Below are 23,120 nucleotides of genomic sequence, written 5' to 3' on the forward strand. Positions count from 1 at the left end.
AATCTCAGGACTGAACTAACACTAGAAAGAAAGTACTTTGATAGAACATTTCAGGATAGTCTCCATAGCTGTATGTCTACTGAAACGGAAAACATTTTCTAACATGAGGGTGATATTCTCTAATGGTTAGAGCAGAAGACTGCGAATGAGCATACTAAAGTTTTTTTCTTGATCTGATCCTTGACTGTGACCTTGAGCAAGTCACTTAACTTCTCTCTGCCTAAGTTTCCCTCTGTGTAAAATAGGGATAATGATGTCTACCTTTTATAAAGTACTTTGAGAGCCTCATGGAAGCTTAGTAGTAAAGTAGCACTATATTTTGTTTAGAAGCTATACTGATAAATTGTGCTAATGTCAGAAACATTTTTGCTGCTGTTAAATTGTCTAAGCAGTTATTTGTAAGGATTGAAAACACTAGTATCAAATAACATTGAGAGATGCTGTAACATTTTGGGGTTCCGACAGGCCAGTAAGGAGTTCCGTGAACACCTGCCTTGCAACTCTGGGTGTCTTATATGCTATGCTGCTGTGCCTCACAGCCCTGACACCAACAGCCAGCAGACAAGCTTTCAGGGCACATCCTGGCTTCCACCACCCAGTTACTTTTTGTAGGGGAATTCAGCAACCCTTCCAGCCCCAAGTTTCCTCAAAACTATCTCCCCTGTAGTGCCCAGTCCCTCACGCTGGAACACTCATGAAACATGAAAAGTTTGCTGTTCCTTTAAAGAGACAGTACACAGCAGCCTGTTAGCTTAACACAATCTTCCCTTCAATCACAGCACTGAATTGATTCACAGTAAGTAAAACAAGTTTATAAAGTGATACCAAGTAGAAGTAATAAGGATAAAAATGGTTATAAAAAAACAAATGTGAAAATAAGCTATTAAGGCTGGAACTCAACTTAAGAAACTTGAGTATTTTGTTCAAAATTTTCTCACCATAGAAATTCTTCCAGCATGGCTGGCTAGTCCTTAGCCAGGATCCAATTGCAGGGCCCAAAGCGCCTGGTTTTCTTTGTCTCCTTAGATGAAGGAGGACTATGGGGTTCTCGCCCCTTTTTATAGTCTAATAAACCTTTGAAATGTATTCTTTGAAAAGTAAGCCTAGGCAAAGTTTCTTTCTCCTGTTGAGGTACAGACGCCATACTGTCTTCTCCCTTGCTTGTTAGCTTTGTTCACCTTATATGTAAAGTACCTTCATTGGCTCTGCCTGACGACCAGGCTGGTCAGACAAGTAAATACACACTTCTTTGTCTAGGGCAGGCTGAGCTTATGCATTGCTTGCCAATTGTAAGAACGTGATTCTAGCACATATTTATAACTCTTTGTTCATACCCCACACAATGATTTTCTTGATCCGCGTGTTACCAGCTTGTTTATGATACCTTACATGACTTCTTTTAGATACAGATTATGACAGCAGTGAGTTGGGGCAATGAATACATCAGGCCTGACAAGAGTTGCTGTGAATTAATGAATCACCAGGCTCTGGCTATTTTTTCCAATAAACCCGGAGATAGTGTTATCTAGTGGTTAGTTTTAAGAAATGGTGTCAGGATTCCTGGTTTGGTTTTGTTGTGTTCTCTGCCACTCTGACTTTCGTTAAAGCACTTAGAACTACATTTTCAGTTTCGTCCACTAATTTTGGGTGGTCAATTTGAAACACCTATGTCAAAATTTTAACTAAATGAGTGCTTAAAATGGCATCCAGGTGCTTATATGTGGCCTGATTTCCCAAAAGTACTGAGCACGCACTGGGAGCTGCTGGGTGTCTGGTATTTCAGAATTTAAGTAAGTACTCCTTTTAAAAAAAGTCCTTGGCCATAGAACTTTAATTTCTCAATTTGAGAACCAGAAAAAAGGCACTCCAACTTAATGGACAGTCTTGAAAATTTTGTGCTAACTTTGTCGCAGTTTACCCTTTTGTGAGATAGAAAAAACCTGTATCTGCCGTAGGACATTTTGTTGCTTTATCAGCTGTTTGTTGTAACAGTGCTTTTGCTATTATTAGGTAAAAATTCTATAACCGTAACGGGCACTTCAGTTTAATGCAGATCCCCAATTTCTGTCTTTGGCAACTCCTGTTTAGAGACAACTTAATTTTTCAATTAATGTTTCAAGTAATGTTTCAATACTGGAAATTACCTTAAAGTTTCATATCATGTTTTACATTCAGGCTAGCTTCACAGATCTTCCAACTGAAATGGTATAAAAATATGAGTTAATGGTTAGTCTGTGTGACGGTCCACGCCCCTGAGGTTGCGGGCGGCGTGGACTATCCGCCATCGTCTGTCAACTAGCCCTTTAATCCAGGGCTGTATAGCCTAGCGGCCAAAGTCTATGACGTCCCCTTTGCCTCAAGGGGACGCAGCCTAACGGCAAGAGTCTGGAACCCAGCCCGTGGCTACCGGGCGGTAGGGCCTATAGGCCAGAGTCCCAAAAAGCGACCCTCGGGCGGAGGGTAGCATGGCCTAGCGGCCAGAGTCCCAAAAAGCGACCCTCGGGCGGAGGGTAGCGTGGCCTAGCGGCCGGAGTCCCAAAAAGCGACCCTCGGGCAGAGAGTAGCATGAGGCTTTTTCACCAACTCAGCGGGGGGGGTTCCGACCGAAACACACTAACATTCCCCGGGGGGGGAGGTACCACTCTGTCACCCTCCCGGGGTCCCTTCCTACCAGAGTCTCCGCTGGGGTCTCCCAGGAGTCGACGGGTCCTTGGTGCTCGGCGAGTTCGGTCGGCCCCTGGGTCTCCTCTAAGCGCCGGGGCTCAATGTGGGTGGTGTAACAACAATTCTGAAGTTCTAATGGACTCAGATGTAGAGTGCTGTCCATCATATGCAGTAGTGTTCACCTGTCACCATTTTAACTTGTGCCCCAGTTATGGGACTTTCAGGAGAGAGTTGGCTGTTATTGCTGAAAATGATAGAATTTAAGTATTTTTGTAGTAGGTATTTTTAAAACACGTTAAAAGATACAATGGGATATTGCTGCCTAATGTTTTAAGTGATTTTAAATGAATAAGGAAGTGTTGAGCACAAACGTTTTCAGTTTTAAATATCTCCAAGATCTGTTTCCAGTGCCTTCAGGCTGAAAACAATAGCCAGATCAGACCTTAAATTAATTTAATTTCTCAACAGAATGATGACCTGTCTTTTTGCAGAGCATTCATCACCCTGGTATCTGTACTATACAAAGCAGCATGTTACCTGCTTTCCTTTCTGCACTGTAGTTTTAACCATTGTGTTATAAATTAAATGCAAGTCTATCTATGGGACTTTAACCTGCTGGTCTGATGATCAAAGTGCTAGAACTTTGGAGCTACCAGATTTCACTGGATTCCTCTGGTAAGGTGATATGTAACAGGAATTAATAAAATAATGGTACCATTGGATGATTCATTTCTTCTTCTTTCGGATAGCAATCATAGAACAAGTAGTAGTGTTTTTATCAGCCTCAACAGGGAAAGTAGAATAAAAATGACATCAACTCTCAGAAGGCATATTTCAGCTTGGGTTTTAGTTTTTATTATTTTTTTCAGAGTTCTTTAAAAACGAGCTTGTTCAAATCACTCTGAAAAAGGTATTGCCTGTTTGAATTAGTGCTTTTCAACTAAGTGGTTTTTGGCAGTGACAAAGACCTTTTACAATTACAATTGGCTTTTGGGAGACCTGGACAAGTTAAAAATATGGTTTTGGTTGTTATGATCATTTGAGCATAACAAATGTTTCCAAAGAAGTTTTTGGTGGTTCCATAATGAAATATGAAGTGAGCAGGCAAGTATTGCATGACTAGATCTGTCCTGGCAACCCTTGGATTTACATACACGTTTATTAATACTTTTGGCTCCAGAAGCATAGAGATCAAGTTTCAAACCCCTTATTATTAATAAAAAAAGCTGAAAAGTACTGAGTAGTTCATTGAACCTAATTGGAAAAGCATTTCATTAGAATGGGTCAAAAGCCTTGTCAAAGAGGTCTGGCAATTACAATATAATGGCATGTTGGAGAGTGATTCTCTCTAAGTACAGTCTGTCCTTACCTTGATTAAAATGAACATGATTTAAACTGCTGTTATTTTCAACTGCTTTTTGTTTAATGTAGTTAGTCAAGATATCTAATTGTTTCAAAATTGACCAGGCTCACTTATGCTAGGTTAATAGCTAGTAAAAGAATCCTTTCTGAACACCCTTGTTTAAAATGACTCCTTCACTTGAACACACCATCTTTCTTGCTGACATCATTATTGCACCCTGATGCAAGAGTGAAGAGCACATGGGCAAACCTGACTGCAGCGAGGCTGTATGTGTGCAGGCCTGTGGATGGACCCCAAAGGGATAATTAGACAAGATTAAGAAAAAGATGTTTTCAAAGGGAGGCCTATAAGACTATGAAATAATCTCCCAAGGGAAGAAGGAAAGAGACAGGAGCCCATCCTCTCAAGTCATTTGAAAAAAGAGCTGGACAAACACCTTGGAATGTAATGTAGGGAGCAGCTCTGCAGTGGCTGGGGAAGTTTGGGGGGGGGTGAATGGGGGTGATGGAGAAGGAATTGAGGGGTTTCCTTTCAATCTCTGATTTCTGTGATTGTTAATTGTCAGGCTGTTTACCTGGATACATTTCCATTTCCCTGCAGGTTCAGAGGATTACAGAAGTAAGTTCACCGGGGAGTGCTTCATGGACCTTGTCTGTCCTGAAAAGTGTCGCTGCGAAGGAACAATTGTAGACTGTTCCAATCAAAAACTCACCCGCTTACCGAGTCACCTTCCTGAATATGCTACCGATCTGTAAGTGGCACGCCCTCCAGAGGTGGTTATGGTGAATGCTGACATTCTGAACATCCTTTGCACATTTTTCCTCTCTCTCTTTTTTTTTTACTGCTTGTTTATTGGACCTTTCAAAATGCAATGCTGCTAATTTAAAAAAAAGGGTATTTCTTTGGCCTAAATCTTTGTGTAAGGCTGTGAAACAGTTCATTCATTCCACCTTAGAACTGTCTGCACACATTAAACTGCGAAGTGACTCTGTATATAAAAGAGCTAATATGTTCTATGTATGCTTTCTACTTTTGGGGATCCTTCCAGATGAAAGGCAAATTATCCAATTTAATGGAGTATAAGACAATATTGGATATAACATAGTATCTTCAGGATTTGGTCCTCTCATAGTGCTTATGTCCTCTTTAAATCTTTCCATGTATTTAAGGTATTTTATTTATTTCCAATTAATACAAAGAAAAGAAAAGATGCTGAGCCACATCTGAATCCTTTGGTGCATACGTAGTAAAGCATGCACACAACAAAATTAAACTAAATTTAACCAGGTACAAATTCAATCAGGGCAATATAGCCTCCCACCCAAGTCCTCTGCCCTTCCTAATAGCCCTTGCTAATGAATGGTCTTTGCAGTACTTCTGAGGATCAACAGGCATGGGCTATTTTAGACCCAAACATGGGAAGCAAATTTCAGATCTAAGGGGCCATATAGAAAATGCTGTGCAAGCCACTCCCTCTCATTTGCACAGAACTTTCTATACAATTACTTTTATATGTTTTTTGTCTATAACGCCTTCTGTTGTATGGGGCTCAAATAAGTGGTGGATAGAGGGTTGGCAGGAAATTAGGGTGAGATCCTTCTTTTTGTTTAACAAAGGTCATAATTTTCTGTGTAGCAATCTTAGAGACACATCTACAGAGATCCATGAAGCATTAAGTGCCTTTCTGTTTGTTCCCACCAGCCGTCTAAATGACAATGATATCTCAGTTCTAGAAGCTACTGGAGTCTTCAAGAAACTGCCCAGCCTAAGGAAAATGTAAGTTCAAGTTCCTGTCTCATAAGTATCCATATGTAATATAATCCCTGCTACCTTGTACTGTGAGAAAGGGGAGGAGTCCCATTTAGACAGTCCCATACTGCAATAGTAGAATGTCCTGTATTTTTTCCATTTAAATTTAAGTGAATTTAGTGGATAAGGTGTCAGATTGACAGCCCTGGAAGGCAAAGTCCTCAGTTTAGCCACAGACTAGGTACGGGACAGGCAATGGCACCACAAGCTTCCCATGTTGTCCCAAGTACTTCAACCCTTACTTCCGAAGATACGTTTGCAGGGTTGCTGTAGCTGTGTTGATCCCACGTGAGAGAGACAAGGTGGGTGAGGTAATATATTTTATTGGACCACCTTCTGTTGGTGGAAGAGTAGCTTTTGAGTTCTACAAGCTCTGTGGAGTTTGAAAGCTTGTCTCTGTCACCAATAGAAGTTGGTCCAATAAAAGATATTACCTCATCCACCTTATCTTTCCCAAGATATGACCCATAGAGGCTGAAAGGAGTTCAGCCTTCATGCCAATTCTGTACTCTGCCTCTTACCTGAGACTGCCAACAAGGTATTAATTAGTCTGTTGATTTTTGTCATGTGGACACATGCCCACTCACAACTTCTAAGACTACGCTGTATCTCACATAGGCCACCAAGCAGCATGGTAGTATCAGATATTCTACACACAAAATATTGTAATGGGAAGTAAATGAGAGCAACTTCTTGCATACACTAATCTTCTGTAGAGTAAAAAAAGCTGCTGCCTTTGAGGTGCATGGTTCTGTAGCCCTTTATCAGCCCTATGCATCATTCTGTCCCTATGGAGTGTGCATATTTGAATAAGTCATATTTTGGGAGATTCAGTAATATGAGATCTCTCCTGATAAATATTCTGCTGCAAGTATTAATGGCTTCAAATATACGCATTGGAGCTCTATTATAAAAGGATTTTTATGGGCTCTATTTAAATTTATCTTAGAAAGTGGCTCTTATCAGACCTTATTATTGAACTCTCTTGCCCTCACCCAAATCCCATCCACAGTTTCTACTGAGCAAAATTACATCGGTCAGTCAAACCAAGTTTGGGAAAACCAACCAACCACACTTGCTCTCCCTAACACACATTCTTTTCACTTCCACATGTTACTAAACATCTGGAATCTCCCGGAAGATTCAAGTCATGCAAGATCTCAGGATCTGACACACAAGCCAGGCATGGATCGTTTTTGTCAATTTGAAGGCCGCCAAAGTTTCAGATGCTGTTTATTTTCGATCCTGCATCTCAGAGCTGAAAGAGAACATGGAAGTTAGTCATATCTGTAAGCCTAGAACACCGTGAAAGATACCATGAAGCGGGCATGTTGGTGCTTTTTAGTAAATGTTGGTGACATTTTCACAAAGCCCTGTTGCCTGTAGAGGTCATTGTGTGTAGTTACATACAGTAAATAGCACTACAAAAATAAATAAGTATATACAACTGCAAAAAAAACCTCACATGATCATGTTTTAGTTGGAAATAAGAGATGTGATAGTTGGGATCATTTCCTTGATTTCATTTGACACTTAAAATAGACTGGTTTCAGAGTAGCAGCCGTGTTAGTCTGTATCCGCAAAAAGAACAGGAGTACTTGTGGCACCTTAGAGACTAACAAATTTATTAGAGCATAAGCTTTCGTGGGCTACAGCCCACTTCTTCGGATGCATATAGAATGGAACATATATTGAGGAGATATATATACACACTGATTGAGCAGCTGTCCGTCTTGTGCCTATAGATCTATAAGGAGTTGGGGCATTTTGACAAGGCAGCATTGCTGTTCATAAATGCAGCATGAAACAGCCATGTGTTTTAAGAGTTTGTTTCCTACGAAGCAATAAATCTTCAGTGCTTTATTCTTGGCAGAAGATAAGAATGTAAGATTACAGGTGCAGTTCAGATGTCCGGATTCGGGCAATGAAAAGTCTGGCAAGGAGAGGTAATTGTGCCCTGAAGTTCATAATAAAGCATTGCCTCATATAGATTTTCAATAGCAGCCTCCAACCAGAGAATTCTCTAGCCATACTGGTTAGCTGGGCTTCATTTTTTCCTGCCCTACCTGAAGACCCTTTAGTAAAAGGGTTGTCCCACATGATATGCTGGGATTTTAGAAAACGGTATTGGAGAACATTGACTTCTTTAAAACAGTTTAAGCTAGTTTTCCTGAAAAGCATGCATCAAACTTGATTGTGCCACCACTTCCCATTGTTTGAAACCCTATAGACACACACTTTGATAAAATGGCTTTAGAAGCATCTGTAAAGCAATTGAGCCGCCAGAAAAATATCTCCCCTGTATGTCATTGCTTGCCCTTTACCAAATGCCCTTTTACTAAGTGATAGGCTGCTTCACTGAGTAATACAAGGGGTTTACTTAGCAGTGTCTGCCAGGGAGACACTGGTGGATGGGGTTGCAGACGGTTCTGACTCTAACAGCTGCTTTTTGTGTATGGCAGGGAACATGATGGAAAAGATGTTGGTTAAGCCTTACAGCCACCTATTGCTGCCACTTTTTATATAAAAGGGGCAAGAGAATTGGATCAAGCCCCCTTTTTTTCAGTGTGGGTGTGGAATGCAGACTGATTTCACCACCATTTTAGGGACATCATTGAGAGGGTCTTTACCACATTCATTTCTAAGCACAGGTGTTACATGTGTCGTGGGCTTTTCTATGCCACTCATCGCTGTAGTATCTGAGTGCTTCACAAACAATGAATTTACTTTCACAACACCCCTGTGAGATGATGCGGGGGGGAAGGGGTTACTCTTATCCCCATTTTACAGACGGGGAACTGAAGGACAGGGAGATTAAAATCAGAAGTTCCCACTCATTTTGGATGCCAAATTTGAGACACCTGGGACTCAGTTTTTCAGAATACTTAGCATTATGTAGCACATTTTTTATGTTCAAAGCACAGCTCTCATTGACTTCAGTTGCTCAGCACTTCTACAGATCAGACCCCAGGGACTCAGGTCAGTCACCCAGAAAATAAAGCCCACACAATTAGTGACCATCTGTGAGAAGTGATTTGCTTAATATCACCTAGGAACTCTTTGTCAGAGGCTGGACTAGACTCCAGTTCTTCAGGGCCACATTCAACTGCCTTCGCCATGAAACTGTCCTTCCTCTTCCTGCAATCCCCTGCCTCATTCACTACACACCTTCCAACGTCTGCAACAAATGAGGCTGAGGGGCTTACACACAACAGCCTCCTTTACTACATAACCCTGATTCGCCCCCTTGTATCCAGTCTCCACTCACCAGGTCCCCATCCAGTGTGTCCCCTTCCCCACCATGGTCTCCAGTCATGCCCACCCTGGCCCAAAATCCTTCCTCAGGCTCCTCAGCTTATCTGTTTCCCTCCTCCTAGTTCCTTGTCCCAGTCTCCTTGCCCAGCCAGTCCCAGTCTCCCCCACACCCCAACTTTCAGTCCAAGTTTCCTTCTCTCAACCCCTGCCATTCCTAGTCAACCCCTGCCACTCTAAGGTCCCCCCAACAGGTCTGGCTCTTGTCCCCTCTGTGTTCAAATCATGCAGATTCCTTCTCCACGCTGCCAAGGCCAAGCAGAGGAGGCATTGAAAGCACAGGAGAGAGAGAGTCTCCCTGCTCAAAGTCCAGGTGCCTGGACCCAGACCCTTCTCTGGCATAGCTCACCACTGACCAGAGCTGCAATTGCAGGGTAAGTCCTGCTCAGCCTTGGGCTGGAGCATGCCCATTATGGACCGAATTTTTGGGGACTTTAACTGCTAAAATCTCAAGACTCTTGGCAGCATATGCAACCTGCAGTTTTTCATAGGCTTATAACTTGGCCAAATTTGGGGAGATTTTCACAGGAATGGCATAAAGCGCATCTCTGTGAACTTGTCTACATGTGGTTCGACGTGTAGGGTAGATGTAGCTACGCGCCGCAGTGAAAGGCAAGCTGCATCCAGGCACCAGCCGAGCAAGCTCGTGCTTGGGGCAGCAGATTCTACGGGGCGGCACGGCCGCTTTTTGTTTGTTTGTTTGTTTTGTTCGCCAATCCGGCCGCCCTGAAGGGGGCAGCGGCGCGGAGGAGGGGAGCGCCCTGCTGGGAGCGGGCTGCGCGCTCTGTCTGCCCCAGCTGGTGCCAGGTCTGTAGCAAGCCCGGCAGGGTAGCCCGCGTTCTTCCCTCCCCGCCGACCGGAGCGGCGCGGATCCCTCCCAGCAGGCGGTGCAGCGGTCGGGGCTGCATGGCGAGCGCCCCGCTGAAGCCCTGGCCGCCCCCTTCTCTCTCTCCCCCTACTCCCTCCCTCTCCCCCCCCACTAGCCAGGGCACGTCTGCAGCGCAGGGAGTCCCTCTGCACCCTGGCTCCGGCCACCCGCAGGGTTTTTTTTTTTCCTGGTTTGCCGCTCCGGCCGCGCCGCAGGTTTTTTTTTCCCGGTTCACCGCTCCGGCCGCGCCGCAGGTTTTTTGTTTTTTTTTTGCTTTGCCGTTCTGGCTGACCCGTTTTTTTTTTTTTTTTTTTGCTTCGGGTGGCAAAAAAGCCAGAGCCTGCCCTGGCTGCATCCATACTCACGGTGGTGTGTAGCTAAATGCGGTATGAAAGACTCCAGCGGGGGTGAGGCAGCAGGGAAAAGTTCTGGCCAGAGCCTTTCCCAGCTGCCTGAATTTTTCACTACAGAGGGGCCAGTGTCCAGCAAAGGGGAAGCAGCGAGACACAACAGTGCTAAAAATAGCAATGTAGATGTGGGTGGCACTGTTTGGGCACGGTGTATACCATAGGATTCAGGCATGTAGGGCACTCTGCTCTACTCTCCTAAGCAATACCTCACCATCTGCGTTGCTGTTTGTGCCCATGATAGCTGGGTGTGCAATATTGGTACTCTGCACACCATTGTAAGTGTAGACCTACCCTGACACAAAGGCCATCCCCTTGTCAAATTTCAAGTCCCTGCTTCAAAGCCTAGGGAGACTTGAGTTTTTCAAAGGTCAGCCTGAGGCAGACACCCAGCATGGAAAATATCTGCCCAAATGGCAAGAGTTTGAAAAAGTTATTAGCAACTGAAAACAGAGTCTTATAATGGCACGTGTCAGGCAAGGTTCATAAGCAACAGCCTGGCCTATAATATACAATTACATACAGGGGTTAAAATAATTTGAAAATATTCCTTCTAGGCTGAATCTTAATGTATGAAATTACAGCCTAGGATTAAATTGATTTTACATGTTATAGGGCTGCAAATGAAATTAAATCCTTGGTACAGAAACTCTAAAGGTCACTACCCCATAATATCAAGTTAGGCAGCCTTTTATTTAGAAATTAAACCCACTAAAATGAACTTGCTGATTTTTAAAAGGGTAAAACTTCTGTGCCTATCAATTTTTTCCTGATTAACTTCAATAATTAACTATATAATCCCATATATAGGGTGGAACGGTCTATAGCAGTGGTTCCCAAACTTATTCCGCCGCTTGTGCAGGGAAAGCCCCTGGCGGGCCAGGCCGGTTTGTGTACCTGCCGCGTCCGCAGGCTCGACCGATCGCGGCTCCCACTGGCCGTGGTTCGCTGCTCCAAGCCAACGGGAGCTGCTGGAAGTGGCGGCCAGTATGTCCCTCGGCCCACGCCACTTCCAGCAGCTCCCATTGGCCTGGAGCAGCGAACCGCGGCCAGTGGGAGCCGCGATCGGCTGAACCTGCGGAAGCGGCAGGTAGACAAACCGGCCCGGTCCACCAGGGGCTTTCCCTGCACAAGCGGCAGAACAAGTTTGGGAACCACTGGTCTATAGTATTAGCAGAATGCTAGACATACCTATATTTTATACTGTCTCAGACCACAGCAATTCTCTTGGTTTCCTAGCTGACGCTGCAGAGTGGATGCAAAACAGAAGCTGGAATCTCAGGAATAATTGCTTATGGGTAAGGGGAAACGACTATAGAATCACTTGATCGGTGGCTTCCCTTGTTCCAAGTGTGCCAATAAGGTTTGCAATGTGAGGTCATTTTTGAACATAGAATCTCAAATGTCACCCATGGCCAAGAGTGGCTTTTCTCCTTTAAAATATTCCTAAATTGCCATCCTTTCTTCAAAACACTGACCTTGCCCTGGCAACCCATGTCTTCATTACCTCTACCAAGGGTTACTGTAATGGACTTTATTTGGTGCTCACCAGATCGATAGACAGATATTGAGCGTGTTGTGGAATCTAGCAGCCTGAGTGCACCTGAGTTTTTCCTTTATTTCCTCAATCTGCACTATCTGGTCACTGAGTGGATTGCAGTATTTATTCTAGTAATTAAAGCCTTAAAGAGCAGTTCTACTCTGAAAACAACTCACTCTATCATCAGTTTTGTGAGTTCTATCTTCACTGTGGCCCAGTGATCCCAAATCAAAATTGCTCAGTTGTCTTCAGTATGGCTCAAATGCTAAAAAAGGCCTTTCCTCCATAAGAATGACTAATGTGCTTTTGTACTCAAACCCTCTTCTCTAACCAACTTAAAAAAAAATTATAAAACCCTTGGGGAAAGAATCAACCTAAGAAACCAAGAAAAAGCAATTGAAATAGTTAAAAAATTAACTCCTAACACAAGCAGCATTTTTACCCTGAAACAGGAGAAGTTCCAGAGACTCCATAAATTCCACTAGGGACTGTGCTGTTATTGATTTCATGTGGAAAGTGCTTACATACTACAGTGATGACTAGCAGGATAAAACCCTAAAAGAGAATTTAACCCAGCAATTAGCACTGGATAAACAATTCTGTTGATGAATGACACAGAATAGAATCCATCTTCTTTTCCCATAGCTATGTTAACTCTGCATGAGCAATGGGTATAACACCATTATAAACTTTAGCCACTAATGTAAACAGATAAGACTCTGAGCAGTAGCCCTCTAAAAATGGCACCTTTATAACGTAATAGATCTGCACTCTGTGTGTTCAGAGTCACACTTTGATATAGGCCCAGTCTTCCAAGAGACTCCTTTTTTCCTCCTCTCCCAAGATGTGGGTGTGGGTTTAAACTTTACCAACAAGTACAAGTTAGAGAGCAAAGTCTTTAACGATGACCAGGCTTTGTAGGTGTTCCCCTTTGATTCATGCCTGTGCACATTAAGTGCTTACAGACATGCCTCAGGACCCATTTCCTTTTCAGCTGTCCATGCGTTTTTGGTGGATTTTATTGCATGGTAGCAATGGGATGTCAGCGGTTATCACTATTATATAAAAACAGCCAAATTAACCAGAGCTCTGTAGATGCAGAACATTGATCCTGCTAGTCTTTGTGCATTTTGCCTGACTATTGCACCCCAGCACGAGTGCTGGGGGAGGCTACCTGTGAACAGAAATGAGATTTAGAGCCCTAGGTTTAGTATACAGCAGTGGTAATTAGTGGTATCAAGCCCACTGTGATCCTTCTCTCATATGCACAAGTGCAAAGCTTAAAAATAAAAGGGACAGGGTGTAGGCAGAGAATGGATGTGTCTGTGGAGTCATGGCCTGAAGTGATCTTCATAGTAATGAAGCCTTTATCCATGCCTCGCTCCTGCAACTGCGAGGCAGGATTAAGCTGGCAGCTACACAGTGGACACTCATTAATGCAGGGCTGGGTTCCACTGTGCTCCCTGTTCCCCTCATTTTTAACCTTACATGTAACACTATGCACCAGGGTTGTGCTGGATAAAACACTCATAATACTGGATGGTAAAGTGACTCTTACCTTTAACAATAACAAAGGAAATCCCCCCTCAAGCTATGTGAGGTACATTTATGCACCCCATTTCCACAGTATCTGAGCACCTCACAATCTTTGTGTATTTATGCCCATTTGAACGCCCATAGTACCACACGGTAGCCTAACCTATTTTGTATGGGGAGGCAATGGCAGCAGCTTTCTCCCCTAGAAACGGCACATGTGCGGGCAGTTTTCACTTTGGAGCCTTTGTCTGTTCTGTCAATAAGCCATGTATTGAAATGGTCCCAAAGGATTCATTGACCCCTGGATCTGGGAATCAAATGTGACCAATTTTTAAGAAGTCTCTCGGTACTAATTTACATGATAGCTCATCATGGATACAACAAAGCCATTACAGGGTCTATCTAATAAAGCTGTGCTGCATGCATGTTTGAAAAAGACCCCAATTATTATACTCCCATTCTGAAGTGGATGCACGGGGGAATGAATCTTAAACTTTCTAGAGCTGTCACAGATATTTATAAGGGGGTGGGGGATGTGAGTCAGAGCCAATATAGGCACAGGAAAGTGGACGGTGACTTTTCTGAGGTCGGCCACATGTCGGTGTCAGAGCTGGGAACAGAACTCTTAACCTGCAACCTCATGTTCTAGCCCAGTGTTTTTCAACCTTTTTTTGGGCAAAGGCACACTTGTTTCATGAAAAAAATCACGAGGCACACCACCATTAGAAAATGTTAAAAAATTTAACTCTGTGCCTATATTGACTATATATAAAGTAATTCTCTTGAATAGGAATCAAATAAACACAAAGAAAGTATTTTATAATTACTTTATTATGAAATAGTAAGTAAACAGAAATATGAAAAATTATAAAATACTTTATTCAGTGCGCAACCTGGGCCTGTTTGGCTGAACACAAAGCTGATATTCTGGCTGGAATCGAAGAAAGATACACACGTAGCTCTTCGTCAACAGCTCTCAGTCTCTCTCTGTATTTAGTTTTTATAGCAATCATGCTTGAAAAGCTCATCTCACACAGATATGTAGTGGAAAATGGGAGCAATGTCAAAATAGCTTTGTTTGCCAGAAGGGGGAACTCCTTGGCAGTATCCAACCAAAAACTGTCCAAAGGTAGATCAGCAAATCTTAGCTTGAAACCACGATTTTGTCTCAGTTCAGTTAGTTCCTCCTGCTCCTGTAAAGTCATGTCCTTTCCACCAACTGATGCTGAGCTATAAGGGTCCCTAACCCAGTCAAGGCATTCAGTGGAGACTGAAGAGAAATAAAATGACAACTTCTCCTCGAGAGTTTTTAAATGTTTAACTATTATCTCACACAGTGCAGCAGTGTGAACACCTTGCCATTGCTTGGTGAGTGTGAACATTTCAAGATTGCCACTTTCCACGTGTTGATGCCAGAGTTGCACCTTTGAACGGAATCCATTTATTTTATCTGTACTTGTAAGCAGGTTTTCATTTCGGCCTTGCATTCGTGTGTTCAGTTCATTCAGATGATGAAATATATCTGCCAGGTATGCCAGCCTTGCACACCACTCATCACTTGCAAGCAGTTTTGCGTAATCTGACCTCTCATTTGTCAGAAATACTTTAAGTTCCTCCCGCAGCTCATACACACGAACCAAGACCTTGCCACGCGACAACCACCGGACCTCCGTATGAAACAGCAAGGTTTTATGCTTCGCTCCCATCTCCTCACACAAAGCTGCAAATATGCGACTTTTCACGGGTCGTGACTTTACAGAGTTTACCAGGCGCACAACATCATCCAACACATGAACTAGGTCTGCTGGTAAAGTCTTGGCTACGAGGGCCTCACGGTGTAAAAAACAATGCGTAACAATCACATCTGGATTTCTTTCCTTCACTCTGCTTACAAAGCCTTTGGTGCGCCCGACCATGGCTGCAGCTCCATCGGTGCAGACACTTGTGCAGTTTTCCCACTTAAGTCCTCCTTGTTCAAGGTATTCTGATGTGACCCGAAAAATTTCTTCTCCTGTTGTTTTTTCTGGCAATGCCTTGCAAAAAAAGAAGTTTTCTCTAATTGCATCACCATCAACAAAACGCACATTGGCCAAGAGTTGAGCATGTCCACTGATATCAGTAGACTCGTCAAGTTGCAATGCAAATTTCTCACTGATACGGATCTTTTCCAAAACCACACTTTCGATGTCTGCAGACATGTCATTAATACGTCTGGAAATTGTGTTGTCTGAGAGAGGGACTTTGGCTATTTCCTTAGCTGCTTCAGGTCCGAGCATCTCCTCTACAATAGCTTTGCAGGCGGGAAGTATTAATGTCTCTGCCACAGTGTGCGACTTTTTTGACTTGGCTATAAGTTCAGCAACTTGATAGCTAGCTTTAAGAGCTCTTTCATTTACCTTTGTGGTTTTTCTCATGAAAGTTGCCTGTTTCTCCGTGTTTTCACGCAGGCGAACAAAATAGTCCGCATTCTTGTTTTGAAGCGAAGGGTGTTTCGTTTGGAGATGGCGTTTAAGTTTGCTTGGGACCATAGCACTGTTAGCTAGCTTTTCACCACACACCACGCACAGTGGAGTTGGTTTGTTTGCATCTCCGGTGAAAGTAAATCCAAATGAAATATAGCTTTCGCTATATTGCCTTGTGGCAGAGAATTTGCTTGAGCTAACCATCTTTGCTTTCTTTTGATCCCCACTCATACTTGGGCTCTCATCTGGCTCCAAATTTTGTTCAGAGTCCAGTTCTTTCCTTTTCAAAAACTTGTCCATCACTGCAGTATCTCACTGTCACTCAGTACTTACTGCGCTTGTCTCCTCCAGATAGCCGCTGTCCGTCACACTCAGCACTCTTCTGCGCATGTCTCCATCCAGATCCATCAGTCAGCGCTCTTCTGCTCATGTTTCCTCCAAATCCAGATCCATTGGCGCTCTTCTGCTCATCGGCGATCTACTGCGATGTCTCCTCCTGTCCTCCTCCTGTTAGTGTAACAGTGACACCGGAGCTATTTATAGTCCTTAACATCAGTGGTGGGATTCAAAAATTTTAGTAACCAGTTCCGACATTCAAGCATGGTTTAATATTTTTTTCCCACGGCACACCAGGCAACATCTCGCGGCACACTAGTGTGCCGCGGAACAGTGGTTGAAAAACACTGTTCTAGCCACAAGGCCACATTGTCTCCTGGAAACTAGGTTTCAGACTTTGAAATCCAATTCACAGTTTGTTTGGTTTTTTTTTTTTTTTTTTTTTTTTTAAAGAAAGAAGGGTGCTGGATTGTTTGGACTCAAGGATTTTTATTTTAAGTTCAGGCTATATAATGGCAAAGGTGGTGAGTAGAACTGGTGTGGAATTATTTGACTAAATGGTTTTTAGTCAGAAAATGCTGACTTGTCAAAATCAAAACTTTTTGCAGGAAGGGATTGGCTTGATGAAACTTTCACTGAGAGAGGTTTCCTCAGGTCCAGGGTGGAATTTCTGGTCACAACAAGAGAGAAAGAAGCAAAGGCCCTAGGATAGCCTGGTGGCTAAGGCATTCACCTGGAATGTAGAAGACCTGGGTTCACAAGTCTTTGCTACAAATGAAGAAGAACTGGGATTTGAACTGGGTCACTCGCATCCCGGATGAGTACAGTAACCCACCAGGCTATTGGCTCATATGGCCGTGTGTCTCTCTCGCTCTAATATTTGTGACGTTTCTGAAGGTCTCGGTTTCCTCCCACTGTGGAACAGAGAAGATTTTCTGAAATTTCAAATATTTTTGTGGGATGGGAAAATTACTTCCTGTCCAGCTCTAGTGGTGGGTAAGCCTACCCTTTGGTTTTCTGTGTCTCTGAACTAGCCTGAATTATGGTTCTCTGTGTCTCTGAAACTTCCTTTGCTCTGAATTAGGATGATAGGACTCTGAGCCCCTCATGTCTAGGTAATACAGGATCAAATCTAGCTGAGGTTGGTAGTAACCAAAAGTTAATAATTGGGGTATGTCAAGGAGTTGGAGGGCTGACTCCAGAAGACAGATATTCATGTCTCTGAACTGCCTGTGCCCCACCAGCAGTCCCAGCAAAAGGACCAATGGGCATGGAGCCAGGAGGAGAGGCTGTATGGAAGGTGCACCAGTAGGGCTGCCTGAGGAAACCTATACTACTGCCACTTGTAGTATGACCCACTCACCAGATAGAGATTAGCCCAGCATCATTCGCCCCCAACAAATTCACTTAAAAGAAAACGCATGTATCTCTGTAAAACAAATCCAGAGTAACAGATGGAAAATAGGATTGAGCTGGAAGGTTGCCAAGACTGATCTAATATTATTTCAAAGCACTTGTTTCAAGTATGATTTGGGATGGAATCTCAGCATTCCTGAAGGACACGGCTTGTAATGTTTGAAATAGTAAAAGTCTGCTGTGAAGTCAGAGTTTTTTTCAGAAGTTTATTCCAGATGGAAACATGCCATTTTCACTATGAATTTACATTGTCACCTCTGAAAATGGTAACCTGTTTTTTGTCCAAATTATAAGACAAGAATAGTTAAAGTTTTACTGATTTTTTTTTCTCACCATTTTGCCATCAGGGAGAATCTTTTTAGGCAGCTTGAATGTGAAAAGCCCCTTATTTCCAAGGTCTAGGATTCTAGTAAATCTTTCAAAATTTCAGTCAGACTTTAGGGACACCTACACATAATGGTAGATATTTGTACAGGACAGTTGCTGTCAGCTACCCATCTCTTTTTTTATAGTCTAATGGAGAGGAAATGGGTTCAGGAGGAAAAATAAGGGAACCCATCTTGGTGAGACGTCTACTTTGACTATGATCCCAGTGGGATTGCAGAACAGGCTTGTCTCCATTTACTGTTGTAAGCCTGGTCTTTCCTCACCTCTACTGTTTGGTTTAGCTTGTACTATTTAATATTGAATTTTAAGATCTTCAGGGCAGGGGATATATTTTTGTCTATTCTGTAAAACACCTAGCATGTTTTTGGACACTTAAAAACTAGTAATATACTGCTGGTGAAAGGAGCAGAGTTCAACAATCCAGGTGGTTGAAGTCCCATTTCTACTCTGTGACTCTGTTGACAGTGAAAGGTGCAAGCTTTGACACAGTGTCAACTAATATGCCTTAATCCTGACTTGATTGGTGTGTCCAATTTGTAGGGTGAGAAGATAAGGCCTTCCCCAGTCTCTGGCCAGCCTACTGAGTGTGTTTGGTTTTTGCAACATGAGTATATGTCCTCTAGGAAGTGGATTACAACCACTCTTTTACATGGATGACCAAATAGCCTTCAGATAGTAATGAAACCTAATCACTACAAGTGCAGGTTGGATTATTAATGGTGAACTACAGGTCAAAGATGTTGTATGAATTACCAGTCAGAGAACAAAACTGCAAATATGCATCACTCCATGGTCACCACCAGGAAAAGGGAGTCATTGTGAGCAATAGGAGAAGTAACATAATGTATGGATTCAAAACAGACACAAAAGAGATACTGAGCTATAAACTTTCATCAGACAACAGTTCAGCCCCAAATTAAATTCATATGTCATAATATGCATACTAGGCTGGCTTTGACACTGAACATAAACTCTTGTCTTCACATCATGGATGAAAGTACAAAGCACAAGAAACTTTTTGAAATCCACCCCCTCTCCCCAAAAGTATATATATTTTCGTGATTTTTTTCTGCCTTATAGTTGGCATTCTTTCCCCTCCTTGCTGGCCGCAGAACGCACAAGAGGTGATGGGTCACATGCTGTATGGCCCAGTATCTGACAGTTTTTCAGGAGACATAAACCAGCTTACCAGAGTTTACCACATGAAACCCATCTCCAGTCTACAAAGTTCCTTTCATTCAGGGACAAGTTCTGCAAAGAGCAAGCCCCACAGTGTTTGTTTGCATCTAAGGCCAGAATTGTACTGCTGCCATGTGTTCCATTAACTTTTATCCTAATCAAACTGTCCATTCTTCAGAAAAGCATGGCCCAGGCACAAGTCCAATGCCTTCTTGTTTGCTTGTTTTCCCTCATTTAGGCACATATTCTGAATCCCTTACTCGTGTTGAATAGCAATGGGACCACTTCTGCAATAAGGTGCTTCTCAATATGAGTATTGGTGTCAGAGTCTGGCCATTAGACAGTATGCTTTTTGGAGAATGGAAATGTGTTTTATGCATGGCCCTATACTTCAGAGCCTTATTACAAAGAATAGTGCTTACTATTATGAGCAGTAACTCTGAAGTCAATAGGATTATTCAGAGTAACATGCACTGAGCCTCGTAGTAAATGTTTGCAGGGTTGAGCCCTAAGGTTCTGAACAACGTAAGGCATAATTTTTATAAATAAGAGTAGCCTATTTTAGTAAATTTCTAACAGCATTTTATTAAATGGAAGTTTTCAATCCATTTGGCTTTTTCACAAATACAGCACATTCAGCCCAGGTTTCATTTCAGGTTTAAACCATTTTGTAGTTTAATTACGTCGTACATTTACATTCATCATTCCCTTTGCATCTGTTTTTATGTTTGTCCACTTCATTATTGCTTACACATTTAAAGCCAGTGTGGTGTTTGGTGCTGTACAATAGACACAAGTAAAGATGGTCCATATCTCAGGGTTATGTGCTCTGCTCCCTGTGGTTACATAAGGCTTGCAGGAAAACCAGTCCAGCAAAACCACTTAAGCAGGTGTTTAACTGTATGCACAAATAGTGTGCCAGAATGCTCTGCACCTTGCAGGATCGAGCCCATTAAGAGCCTGATTCAGACCAGGTGTAACAAGGCGCAGTTCCTTTGACTTTGGTCTCACGTGCTTACCTCAGTTCTGTCTCCTATCCTGGTATGATTGTGTTTGTGATAAATGTTGTGAAAGGGGAGCTGTTTGTATGTTATGATTTCAAACTGCTTTTTACCCTCCGTTACAGATTGAAAACCTGGCTGGATAATTTCTGCAAAGCACATAGTCTTCAGTAAGCCTCTCTTTCCCTTGTGCTGACGAATGTTTGGTAATCTATTTCCTATTACCTTTGCTTTCCCCCACCAGAAACCTGAATAACAATAAGATCAAGGAGATCCGAGAAGGTGCCTTTGATGGGGCAACAGGAGTGCAGGAACTGATGCTGACGGGGAATCAGCTGGAATCGGTGCAAGGGCGAATGTTTAGAGGCCTCACAGGACTCAAGACAATGTAAGTGTGAAACTGCTGAAAAGTATGGCTGCTTGTTTGGGAGAGCTTGGTTACAGCCTTACCTAATTACACCACAGTTATTAGACAGTAAATTCTTTGGGGCAGGGAATGAGTCTTACTGTGTTCACAAAGCACGGTGTATTTTTATGGTGCTCTGCGAGTGATAAGGTATCTGCTGTTTCTTTATAAACTGATTTTCAAGGATTAGTAAATTGACAGTGAAGCTGTCTTTGGCCAAAGCTGAGTGGATTTAATCATTTAGCTGTTTTAGTTAGTTAGAATTAATTAAGATCCTTTCTAAAATTCGACTTTTAAAATTCACTTTGGTCTAATTCACTGTGGCATTATCTGTGATTATGTCAGAGATAATGGTGACTGTATAACGCAATATGGTCTCATGGTGAACACACTGTACTAGATTCCAGGATATTAAGGTTTAAATTCCCAGCTCCGCCACAGACTTCCCATGTGGCCTTTTGCAAGCCACTCTGTTTTTTAAGTTTCCAATCTCTCATAAGTGTTAAGGATAAATTCTTTAATGCATGTGAGGTTCCTACAGTGATGGGGTCACATAAGTGCCTAGACATATAGACAAACAGCAGACACTGGAAAATGGATCATAGTTTGCTTCTGCTCCATACACCGGAGATAAAGTTTCCAGTAAAATCAGAAAGAATGATGACATGTGATTGACCACTTGACAGATATCCTGTTTCCACAATCTCTCTGTTCTAGGAGGACATAACATCTGAGCAATGTGACTTCCCCCTGCAATTGGCTCCAAAATGCCAAGTGGAATTTTAAAAAAGCTCAGTTTAGTCACAGCAACAAGTGTTTCTTACTTTGCAAAGTATCATAGTGTCAAACCCTTCAGTCCTACACAAGCAAAACAACCCTGACTTGGAGGTTTGCCTGAGTGAGGACCTCACAACGTGGCCCGTAGAGACAAAAACTGGAGAACTTTTCCTTCACTGTTTCTTCAACTTTTGCTTTTCTTTGGCTTAGTCCATCTGGTGTGTGTGTTTTACTGAGAAACTTTTAAATACTGTTTGTGGATACTAAATTAACTTTTTGTGCTATGAAAGCAGCCCATGGCAGGGCTCCCAAACAAAATAAGTATTTTTTCATAGAAAGATATTTAGCATTTGAGCTATGCTGCTGACCTGACCTGCATTTCCCCCAAGCTGCTAAAGTAGTCTAAATATACACAGCATGAAATGAAAATCTGTAAGTATAAGTTTTCCTTCAGAAAGGGCACCCAGTATGTGGTATAGAATCCAGAATTGGCTTCAGAGACATATCTTTGGATCTATAAACCTGCATTCTTTGAGCATAAAAACTATAGCCTTAAACCAAGAGGCCATGTTGGACAGAGGCATGCATTGATTTTGAAAATCCTGTGTGCTTCTATAAATGTATTAAATAGTTATAGAGATGGACAGGCATTTAAAAACCTTCCTAGCTATGTGAAGTTACCCTCTAAAACTTACAGAATCCAAAAAACACGTCATTCTGACATATGACTTCAATATAACATATTTCCAGAATTGACCTAATCTAACCAGGGCCTTAGACACCCCCTTCTCTTAGAATAGCATGTTCTTTCTAGAGTTTATGGCATAGATGGAACCATTGCATGAAGGGACAAGTTCCCCCCAACTTTTTGGTGTCCTGTTAATATCTCTTGTCATGTGCTTTTTGGTCTCCCCATTTTTTAACATGCTCTATTTAACCACTGCTTATGGCACTAGGACCCATCTATTTATATTATAGGTGACTGAGATGATACAGTAACTGGATTTGGAAGTATATCCACTTAAAACTTAGTGTCAAGTCATGGCCTTGCACACCAAATGTCGGATTAGAATGTAAATATCTATACCTGTCTTGCTAAATCTAATCTCTCTCAGGCAATGGTAAAGTACTTCCTATCAATGTAGTATCCAACTGCCTAGCTGGCTGGTATCAGTGTGGGATGTGACAACAGGGTATATTGAACTCAATGCAGACTGCCTGGATTTCAAAGCAGAGAATTATTTCCCCTTTAGTTTACATGCTTAGATTATTGGAGTGGGAGCACATGTTCGCATGTATTTTGGGACTTTCTGGTGGTATTCTTTAGATACTGAATAATATTTAATCTGAAGATGAACAGTGACATTAATGTACCACTACATTATTTTATATGAAATGTGACACATGCTTCATGAATAGCTCTAAAGCCTTTGTGGCTATGAAGCAAAATTAGATATTATAGTATTTCAATTCAATTAGGCTTTACCATCAAATTCATTGTTGCCATAACAACTCACAGCAATGTATGTTCATCTGGTACAAGCATTGAGCAAAGAGGCATTTTTTGGGGTCATAACTTTTTTTTTTTTTCCTCTGGCTGCTATAGGAAAGTTAATGATGATAATAAGATTTCAGAGCTTGTTTTGTTTTGGAAACC

At 42.3% G+C, this 23,120-nt stretch overlaps 1 protein-coding gene across 1 annotated transcript in view; it reads left to right on the forward strand.

Annotated features, from left to right (window-relative positions):
• The window catches only part of SLIT3 (slit guidance ligand 3), a 798,116-nt gene that overhangs the window by 583,472 nt on the left and 191,524 nt on the right, over window positions 1–23,120 (forward strand). The window contains exons 15-17 of the mRNA XM_065410175.1: window positions 4,628–4,778; window positions 5,729–5,803; window positions 20,525–20,668. Of these exons, the coding sequence (XP_065266247.1) occupies window positions 4,628–4,778; window positions 5,729–5,803; window positions 20,525–20,668 (370 nt within the window). The remainder of the gene's footprint in view (window positions 1–4,627; window positions 4,779–5,728; window positions 5,804–20,524; window positions 20,669–23,120) is intronic.

The sequence above is a fragment of the Emys orbicularis genome, chromosome 8, assembly GCF_028017835.1.
Source record: "Emys orbicularis isolate rEmyOrb1 chromosome 8, rEmyOrb1.hap1, whole genome shotgun sequence".
In the NCBI taxonomy this organism is placed as follows: domain Eukaryota; kingdom Metazoa; phylum Chordata; order Testudines; family Emydidae; genus Emys; species Emys orbicularis.